This window comes from Oryzias melastigma, unplaced genomic scaffold (genome assembly GCF_002922805.2).
Source record: "Oryzias melastigma strain HK-1 unplaced genomic scaffold, ASM292280v2 sc00277, whole genome shotgun sequence".
Classification (NCBI taxonomy): domain Eukaryota; kingdom Metazoa; phylum Chordata; class Actinopteri; order Beloniformes; family Adrianichthyidae; genus Oryzias; species Oryzias melastigma.
Window position 1 is genome coordinate 263,799 of NW_023416901.1, and position 10,741 is coordinate 274,539.

General features: G+C 41.6%; 1 protein-coding gene across 5 annotated transcripts in view; it reads left to right on the plus strand.

The window, feature by feature from the left end:
• zbtb17 (zinc finger and BTB domain containing 17) overlaps positions 1-10,741 on the plus strand; it is a 66,624-nt gene that overhangs the window by 12,988 nt on the left and 42,895 nt on the right. For 2 of the 5 annotated variants that reach the window (XM_024265164.2, XM_024265165.2), the window contains 5 exons: positions 122-329; positions 2,925-3,142; positions 3,265-3,444; positions 6,388-6,726; positions 6,814-6,900. In XM_024265164.2, the coding sequence (XP_024120932.1) occupies positions 2,938-3,142; positions 3,265-3,444; positions 6,388-6,726; positions 6,814-6,900 (811 nt within the window). In that variant the 5' untranslated portion in view covers positions 122-329; positions 2,925-2,937. Of the gene's footprint in view, positions 1-121; positions 330-2,924; positions 3,143-3,264; positions 3,445-6,387; positions 6,727-6,813; positions 6,901-10,741 lie in introns of those variants that run through there. The other 3 variants (XM_036210876.1, XM_024265163.2, XM_024265166.1) reach the window with 2 other exon arrangements.

Below are 10,741 nucleotides of genomic sequence, written 5' to 3' on the forward strand. Positions count from 1 at the left end.
TTTCTTATGAAAATCCTGATGCGGCCCGGCCTCAACTAGATTCCGCCTCCAGCGGCCCCCGGCTGATTTGAGTTTGAGACCCCTGATCAACAGGCACGGATGAATAATGTGATTCTCACAGGACTTCAACTACAACCCCGGGTGCGGCCTGGTGCTACCAGTGCTAGCAGGGATGCTAACGGAGCTGATACGGGAGCAGACCTGACCGTAGAGAATCAAGTTGGAGAATTTCTTGCGTCTAAAGGGATTTCCTTGGACCCAAATACTGTTGAGATCTGTCATCCGCTTCCTCGGAGAAAGAATACGGATAAACCAGGGATCCTGCTCAGGTTTGTGAATCGCAAGCACAAGATAGCTCCGATGAAGCAAAGAAAACACCTGAAGGGTTCGGCTGTTTATCAATATTCAGATTAGGCTTTTGATATGACAATTCATTTTGTAATTTACAATTCAATATTTAAAATTGACATTTCAATACATGGTTTGGTTCAAATTTATTTTAAAGTATCTTTAAATCTATTGCATATTAAAATCTCACGCTCTGTTTCAAAACTCAATTCATCATGCAAAACAGCGCCCCCCCGCTGTAATGCATTCTCAGTTTCATCCAGGCGCGCTTTAAGTGTGTCAAAACTCAAACTGCTTTGCATTCTGTCAGATGGGCGAGGCCTTCCACCCCTATATATGCTAAATCCCGCCTCCACTTCCTTTCGACCAATAAAAAAATATTAAAGAATCAGCTAAGCAAAGGAGTTGTTTGTTGTCGGAGGTTACAGAAGAGAATGCTATCTGCTAAAGAGTTAGCTTCTATCTGGATGACTTGCACTACAACCGCTGTGTGACAGCTCAAAGAGATTTTGGAGCACAACTTTAGGGCTGCTTTGAACTTTAAGACAGCGGTCCCCAACCCTCGGGCCGCGTACCGGTATCGGTCTGTGGCTCACTTGGTACCGGGTCACAGACAGAAAAAAACGTGCGGTCGGGCGCGCTAGTTCAATGATTTTAACAAGTGTAAAAGTTTAAACTTAGCCTTTGTGGTTAAATTCACATCAAAGTAGATGCTAATCAAACGCTAACTTTAGCCGAGTCTGAACTGTGTAATGGTTACATAAAGCAAAATAAAACGACACAGCCATCGTAAAACGGGTATTTTCTGAATATAATAATAAACGTGAATCCACCGTGTCTTCATCTTTATTATCTGTGTTTGTGAAACATTGGATTGAAGACTCTGTCGCCACACTTCATTATTTCAGTTAGATGTGTACTTTCTGCATCCGCTTCACAACTGCACACAGCTTCAGAGGAGTCACTGGAGCTTCTTGGCTAACAGCAAGTGGAAAAGCTCCATACACAAGGAGAACTTACAAATTCTACAGAAAGTTTCTGACTGGTTCTCAAACCAACTTTGTTAGCCTTTAAAAGGTGTTCTTTGCCTTTTAAAAAGCTAATTTAATTTAAAGGGCCCATTCCATGGTTTTCTTCAGTCTTTCAGAGTAAACCATATCCATATATGTGATCATATATTACCTTTGGGACACAGAAAAACTAATTATTTATTAAGTTATTTTTGCACCTTTCCTGACATCATCCTAGGGCCGGCCTCGTTGCCTTATCATTACCAGAAAAAAAAACAAAAAAACATCAACCTTAAATGAAAAAAATATTGGTGTAGACAGACAGAATGGTGATGGCTAATGGGTTCATTTTGTGATAAAATTCTGTCAAAAAATGCAGACAACACCAGAGAACATTTCAGGATTTATTGAAATGATGAGAACATTGGTCTGATTAGCCCTGGCTGTGGATGTTTCTGTTATCTTTGAAGCATCATCAATCCCTGTTTTAAAGATCCTTTTCGCTTTAATGCGGGTCATTTTCCTAGAGATACTCACCTCTCCGTCTATGCTAAAAAAAAACCCACGTTCAAACCAGTTCTTCTAATTCGTTGCTTGCGTTTTCCACCAGAAAATAGTCTTATCCCTTTCTCCACCAGCAGCCCCTCGCATACCTGGTCCCTTTTTCTCCTGCTGTCTTCCCAGTCTCCCCGTCTGCTTGTGCCATTTTAGTATACATTCAGGATCCATCCCAACATGTCATGTTGATTCCTCACAAGACGTTTCTTCATGAAGTTTGAACGCTAAACCGAATGAGCATTTCTTTGCCATCTCTGACTCACAACACAGACAGCTGGCGTCTGGACGACTGGGGTGGGGGATTCACTTGGGAAGCTAGCTGATCACCACTAGCTTTGCTGACAAAGTGTTTGTGTTACCGTGGGACGGAGCAGACTCTTCCTGGAGGGGGCGGTTCTCACCTTGTGATGTAGGCACGTGAAAATGATGTAGGTAGGAAAAGAACCTGTTGTTGAACAAAATGCAAATGAACACTGTTAGCTATATAGAGTTAAAAAAAAAAAGTTGTGCCCAAGATGTAGAATAGAATAGAATCTTTATTCTGTCATTGCACCCAATTGCACAATGAAATTAAAAGCAAAAGCAATCCACCCCTCCTTGGTGCATAAATATAAAATAAAAATAATATAAAAGTATAAAAACATTAAGCATAAAAGATCTAAAGAAAATTATTTAAAAGATCTTCATATTAAAATGCATTTTTAAGTATGTCAATAAATATAAATAAAACCAAACACACACCTCCCATTTTCATACATCAGACTAGTATTGTACAGACACCTTTTAAGTGGAATTTAAAGACACTATTGCTCTGGGAAAAAAACTGTTCTTGAACCGATTAAATAATTTTGATGACTATCCTTTTCAGCCTTTTCTATCTGGTCTTGTGTAATGGTACGCCATGTAGGTATTGGTTAAAAAATTAACGTAGTTTAACGTTGATTCTGAGTTCCAAATCAGCTTGTGGAGGAGTTGATGGTAAAAATTAAATATTCGTTCATTTCACAGAGCCTGCATCATCATGGAGTTCCCATGGCACAGTGGAGAGGTACTGGAGCAGCTTAATCGACAGCGCAAACAGGGCCTGTTGTGCGACTGCACCTTTGTTGTGGATGGGGTGGATTTTAAGGCTCATAAAGCTTTGCTGGCAGCCTGCAGTGTGTACTTTCGCACTCTCTTTTTGGACCAGAAAGATGTGGTTCATCTGGACATCAGCAATGCAGCAGGTAGGTTCTGGTCAGGCTGTGTACATTGACATGAATCAGAGTTTTGTTTATGGTTTACTAGAAAAGAAAAGTCTGTCCATTGCATGTTTTCTAATATTCCTAACACCTTCTTGTTGTTGAAGGTTTGGGACAAGTCCTGGATTTTATGTACACTTCTAAACTGAATTTAAACCCCCAAAATGTGGAAGACGTGCTTTCTGTGGCCCATTTTCTACAGATGCAGGAAATCATAAATGCTTGTTCTGCATTCCAGTCCATGGCAAATCCAACCCCCTCTGTCATAACACTGGATTTTGGAGTTGGTGAGTCAGATTATTAAATGCTTCTGAGCAGTGAGACAGCAAGGACTATTTTGTAATGAAAATGGGTATTTTGTTTTGCAATATATTCGATTAGTAGATGTAAAGCCTCCTTTCCAGTGACCAGTCCGGTACGGTCCAGTCTGATAAGGAATGGTACGGTACGGTCCAGTTAATTCTGGTGAGCGTTTCCACTCAGTTAAGCCTCGCTCCCACTGAGCGATTTGTTTTTACGGCACATGAGTGGTGTAGACCGCTAGTGTATCAGTACGTCATTGTAATGCAACGACTAGAAAAGCAACAACAACGAATGTCATCTTACATCTTTTACTTCTGCTTTACTTTTTGTACATTGCGTATACAGTGTGTCCCCCCTCCTTATTCCTGGGGGTTAGGGACCGGAAAAATCTGCGACTATGGAGAACCCCTAGTCTCCGTCTCACCCCTTGCGGCTGAAGAATGTCCATTCTGATCCATCCTCATCAAAAACACTTCTGATCATTAAAGAACACTGGAGTATTGCTCAACATATTATTTTTTATTTAGAACAATCGACTGTAAGGATGTAATCATTCCTAGAGATTCGGTGAAAAAAAAAAAAAACGATTAAAACTTGTCAAGATGTTCATCGAAGCAAAAAAGTCAAAAATAATCAATTCAAAAGCTTCCATGCAGATGTCTGTGTATGTGTGTGCTCACACACTGGCCGCGCAATCAAGCGGAAACCTTCAATGACACTCAAAGCAAACGCACGCACACCAGAATTCCTGGCCTCCGCGCACAGAGCGTGCATTGCTATGCAAGTTTCTAAGTCGGGTCTTGAGCTCTACGCACAAATCGGGCATGCACTGAGCGCCCGCTGCTCACACAGGTAACGCCAGGAAGGTAATTCTTCTTCTATTCAGTCCCTCTAGGATATCCCAATGTTGCGATCACAACTATTAACGCAAATTCAAACAATCCCCGTAATTTGTTGCGCACACTGCAACTTTTTATTTTCACCACAGCTTTACTGCAATTGATCAATCTACCGTGACAACAGTCATGCATGACGATGTGACCGTTTCCCTTCTTACTTTTTCCGCAAGTTGTGTTCTCTTTTATTATCTTTTTTGATCCTCTCCTTTTTCTCTTCAAGAAAACTAATCAACACATTTTTGAATGACAATACAAAAAAAATTCCAGGCAAAATTCACAGATACCTTATTTGGGACACATATGATCAGTTTCTGTTCATTGCAGCCGTCTGATCAAAGTTTGCCCTCCGACTTATTTATTAAGTAAGGGATAATACCCGACGAAGTGTGCGTTATGAGAAATTAACGCACGACGCGGAGGCCTAAACCGTCCGACGCGAAGCGGAGGACGGTTGCCTCCGTGAAGTGCGTTAATTTCTCATAATGCACTCTTCGGAGGGTATTATCCCGCTTATACCATGGTCTTTACAAAATAAATAAACATTTAATCAATATTTAGTACTTTATTCTTGTTATTTCTTTGGTTTAGCTCATTTTTTCACAAAAAAGCGGACTATTTGATCCGTGATGCGGTTTGTTGTCACGGTGACATGGAACACGGCATGAAGCCGGAAGCCGTTACAGACCTCAGCTGCAGCGGTAAAGTGTCGCTGTTTTGAAAGAAAGACCCGGACAAATTAGGATATTTTTCTTCTTTTTCTGACGTTAATCCTTCAGTGAGCAGCTAGAACATATTCAGCTTCTGTCTGTGTTTCATTTCACGGCAGGTTCGTTCTTCTGAGCTGCTCTAAAATGAGAAACTCCCTCTTGTGGTGAAACAGAAGACTACACCTTTCATGTCGAGTGGTGTTTTATTAGAAGGAGAATAACCAATTTGTCAATATTAATTTACCTTACAAAAGGAGAGGAATATAAATGCTGGTCGCTACAATAAGTTGAATAAAGCATCAGTTCAGAGAGAAAGTTCATCCATTACTGCTTGTTTTGTCCAGACGATGAAGGAAAATTTTGTTTTAAAGAAGCCTGCGCAGTGATATCGAACGTTTGGTCTGTGTGACCGGAACTTCTTTTTTAGGTGTGCGTTATTACTGTGCATTATCACTTTTTAATGCACACCCAGCAGCCAATCAGAATCGAGTATTCACCCAGACCATGGTATAAGATAAAATATTGCTTTTGTCCAAAAACAACAAGTAAGACCACGTTCTACCTTTAATTCAATAAAATACCAGTTATAAAACATATAAAAAAGTTAACGTTTATTTTAGACTGCGTTTTATCACGTTGATCTCACAGCTGCACAGTAGGACGCCAGAGGGCGTCTGTCGGTTCCAGAGGGTTAATTTAGTTTGATTTATCAGTGATTAACACATTTATATTTTGGACAGGGTATTTATTTTTTTACGTAGCCCCTTCTTGAGTTTACTATCAGGATTACTTTAATGTCAGATGTAAAACATTCAGTCTGTATAAAATTGAGTAAACCCTTTTTTTGTAGTGAAATCCATTTTATTTTAAATGCATTGGTCTCTGTGAATGAAAGTGTAATAATAAGTGATTAGACTACAAGGTCCTTTGAGGCATTTTTTCCAACTAAGAAAAAAACAAGACAAAAAAACAAAGCTACCGATAACAAGCTGAACTAAGATTGTTTTGCTATAATGTTGCTAGTCCGGCCCACTGGAGATCAGATGGGTTTAATGCGGCCCCCAAACCAAAATGAGTTTGACACCCCTGGTCTAACGGGTCCTTTTTGTAGTTTAAATGCTCAAAATAGCGGGCCGTACTGTACCGTACCACACCGGAGCAATCCAAACAAGGCTTTAATAATCCTAACACTTCTTTTTACCGTCATCATGCACCAACACACTGATAGTCAGAGCTGAGGTGCACAGCCTGAACCAGGCCATCCATCAAAGGGGTGAAAGATGTGACTCTAGTCTTAAATCCTACTCTTTCATAATTCCAGTTCCAGAAGAGAAAACGGCAGAAACAGAGCGGAAGTGTGAAACTGAGAACTGTGTGCCAGAAATGGTGGCAGAGGCTGGAGAGCTTCCTCTCAGCAATTTTGCACATGATCAGACACTCGGGCAAACCCAAGAAGGCACAAATCAAGAAATCTCTGCTAAGGGGCAAGAAAACCCTTCTCAGTGCAGTCTTGATAGAACCCACTCGAGGCGTGGACGGCCTCCCAAAATGTCTCTGCTTTGTCCTCTGAAAAAGACATCTGTGAAAAAGGAGAATGGCTGTCCAACTCCACAAGCATCTGGACTCCAGGACAGCGTCTCGAATGCTGATTACACATCCAGTAAATATCTAAGCATGCAAAGATCTTATAACGGTTAACAAAAGGAAGACTTGAGCCTAACGTTGGAATTTCTCATCTGATTTTCAGAATTCCAGTCTAAACCATGTGGCTCTTTCTATATGAGCTCTCGAGGAAGAAGAATCAGAAAATCTCTTCACAGTGAATTCCCAGCAGGTAAGCAGGAGGCGCTGCAGCACCTAAATCAGCTAAGAAAACATTTCTTGTTTCTTTGAACAGCACAATTTATTACTTATTAAAGCATTATCATTTTTATCTTTTTTTGGGGGGAGGGGGTTGATTTTATGCGTTTTTTGAGACGTGTATAACTAATAAATTACGGTATATTTTCCAAAAGTAGTGCCGGCGTTTATTGGAAGTGGTATAGGTGACAGTGTAGGAGTGAAGGCTGCTGAAGTTGTTGCCAATGCCACTAACCCAAATCGGGTGGAGGCAGGGGTGGAAGCTCCTGCAGCCGTAGCCGGTAAAGTGGCAGACCCAACTGAATGTTCCAGACCAGGTTGCCATGAAGGTTGCCATTGCTATGTTCAATTCTGTTTAGTGCTGCACACTGCTTTGTGGGAGTTGCTAGCATTTGTTTTTGTGGCTAGCATTTAGTTCTATTTGTGGGTAGCACTCGTGGTAGCAGCTACCATTCATTATTTTGTGTGCTTCATCCCGTTCGGGTTGCGGGGGTGCCGGAGCCTATCCTGGCTGCTGATGGGCGAAGGCGGGGTACACCCTGGACAGGTCGTCAGTCTGTCTCAGGGCCTCAATCACACACACATTCACTCTCACATCCACACCTAGGGGCAATTTAGAGTCACCAATTAACCTATGAAGCATGTTTTTGGATGGTGGGAGGAAGCCGGGGTCCCCGGTGAAAACCCACGCATGCATGGGGAGAACATGCAAACTCCACACAGAAAGGTCCCAAATCCCCCAGCCGGGATTCGAACCGGGGCCTTCTTGCTGTGAGGCAAGAGCGCTAACCACTGTGCCACCGTGCAGCCCTGCAGAATGTGTAACAAAAAAAAACCAAAAAAACAAAAAAAAACGCCAAAAGAATGGCTCCATAAAAATATAACATTTATTTACAACTGAATGTTCCAGACCAGGTTGCCATGAAGAACGTAACGCTACTTTGCTCAACACTTGCAAGTATTCATTTTGTTGATTCAGTTTTCAAGAATCAGGGAGATTCGTATTTTTGGTGCATTTTGGGGTTTTGGCCTGGTCAAATACATGTGTAGACTTCGTGTCTCCAAAAATCTGCTCATTGCACTCCTTCCATCATTCAAAACAGGAAACCTTTGCCTTTATGGTAATATTTTCAATACATTTGTGAAGCTGGTACCTGGGGCACATTGCCAAGGTTTTTGAAATATCAAAATCTATTAACCAAATATGTTCAATTCTGTTTAGTGCTGCACACTGCTTTGTGGGAGTTGCTAGCATTTGTTTTTGTGGCAAGCATTTAGTTCTATTTGTGGGTAGCACTCGTGGTAGCAGCTACCATTCATTATTTTGTGTGGCTAGCATTCGATATTTTGTTAGACTAGCACTCCCGTATTTTGTGTGCCTGGCTCTCTGTGTAAACACCCTCTTGGGGTACTCTTCTTTGTGGAAGAAATTCTATTTTAAGAATGGGGGGTGTTACGGCTGTGACTGGATTTGGATTTGGTTTTTCTAATGTTCTGTGTATTTTTGTCAGAGTGGGACTCCTGTGTGTTTTTGGATCTTTGTTTGTGTGTCTTTTTCTTGTGATTTCTTTCAGGTGTGGTGCTGGAGGGTGTGGCTTCCCATTGGCACAAACCAGGTGGAGCCACCTTCCGAAGCATCATTTGAACTTCCAGTCCATGAGAAGGGAGCTGGGCTGCAGAAAAGTCTCCACTGCAGCTCGGTGCTCTTCTCTACCTGTTTTAGTTTGTGCGTACTTTGTAGTTTGTTTGTGGTTGTGTTTTGGTCCCACTCTGTACACTCTGTTGTTTAGTATTTTTTATTTTATTTATAGGGATCCCATTAGCTGAGAGCTATAATTCAATTCAATTCAATTCAATTTTATTTATATAGCCCAAAATCACAAAGAGATTTGCCTCATTGGGCTTCAAAATATAAACAGTTGTTAAAAACTAAACAGACTACATAAACTGGTTATCCCTGCCCTTAGACCCTCCCTCCCGGTAAGGAAAAACTCCTAAAAAAATAGCCTTCAGCTAGTATTTAGTTAAAGCGAAGCTGTAGGGGTGAACTGCCATTTTGTTATGCCCCAATTTGTCTAGGGGTCTAGGACATAGCATAAAGGTAAAATATGCAGAATGTGTCCATCCATCCATCTTCTTGACCGCTTCATCCCGTTCGGGTTGCGGGGGTACCGGAGCCTATCCTGGCTGCTGATGGGCGAAGGCGGGGTACACCCTGGACAGGTCGTCAGTCTGTCGCAGGGCCTCAATCACACTCCCATTCACTCTCACATCCACACCTAGGGGCAATTTAGAGTCACCAATTAACCTATGAAGCATGTTTTTGGATGGTGGGAGGAAGCCGGAGTCCCCGGTGAAAACCCACGCATGCACGGGGAGAACATGCAAACTCCACACAGAAAGGTCCCAAATCCCCCAGCCGGGATTCGAACCGGGGCCTTCTTGCTGTGAGGCAAGAGCGCTAACCACTGTGCCACCGTGCAGCCCTGCAGAATGTGTAACAAAACAAAAAAAACAAAAAAAAAAACGCCAAAAGAATGGCTCCATAAAAATATAACAACATTTATTTACAAGACAAAACAATCAAACAATAACTAAACGTGAAGCAAAAAGGTTTCAGGATGAACTATGGCCAAAATAACAAACAAAATCCTACCTAACTCAACCCAGGGAGCTTACCTGCAAAACAAAGGGAAAATAATGACAAACACTAACCACCCTGGACTAACATAAACAGGAGAAAACATTTACTAAAGAAAATGGCAGTTCACTCTACAGCTTCATTTTAACTAAATACTAAACAGAGAGTGGGACCAAACAAAAGCTCAAAACCTACAAAGAAACTACAAAGTCCACACAAATTAAAACGCCTGGAGAAGAGCAGCGAGCTACAGTGGAGACAATGCAGCCCAGCTCTCTTCTCCTGGACTGGAGGTCCACACAGTGCTTTTGAAGGCTCCCTCCTTCAGCTTGGACCTATGGGACCACACCTTTCCAGCACCACACCTGAAAGAAATGAACAGAGAAAGACACAAAGATCCACAAAACACAAAGAAGTCCCACTCTGATAAAAATAAACAGAGCAAAAAGAAAAAAACAATACCAAATAAGGCCACAGCTGTAACACCAAAGATGTGTCTGCCAGTCTGGTGCTGAGGAGAGACCAGCGTCTATTGCGGAATGGTGACGTCTATTGGGTTTATTTTGTGGTGAAACTCTGTCAAAAATGCAGACAACATCAGATGAACATTTCAAAAACATTTCTAGATTTATTGAAATTATGAGAAAAGTAAAGTAATACCTTAAGCATGACAAAGAAAGTAACGTAACAGAGAAACTATTTCTTCCATAACTTTTTTGCCAATAATCCCACAGGCGCTAGCCAACACCAGTCCGACTCTCCCCAGAAAGCATTCATCAGCCCGACAAATCCCCTAAGAAACGGAGAATTCTGTTGGAAATACATTATAGCTTTTAAGATAACGTCACTGCAGCACCCCGGGCGCGTACCGTGAGACACAAAAGCGAGTTATACATTTTTCAGTGGTGTTAAAATAAATGCTCTAACAAGTAAACAATTGGACCAATTATTTCCTTTTGGATAACATGACAATTCATGATCTACATTAGTCCACAGCTCACTGATCACCTCATTTCTAACATGTTTACATCAGGAGACTGTCGGGTATGGTGGCTGTTTTGGTTCAGTAGTTCCGCTCTCGGTTCGTTTCATATTCAGATTGAGGAATCTCAGAGCGAACAGAAGTTCAGCCCAATTGGAAACAAACTGGAACCACCTTGAAAGATGGGTCAGA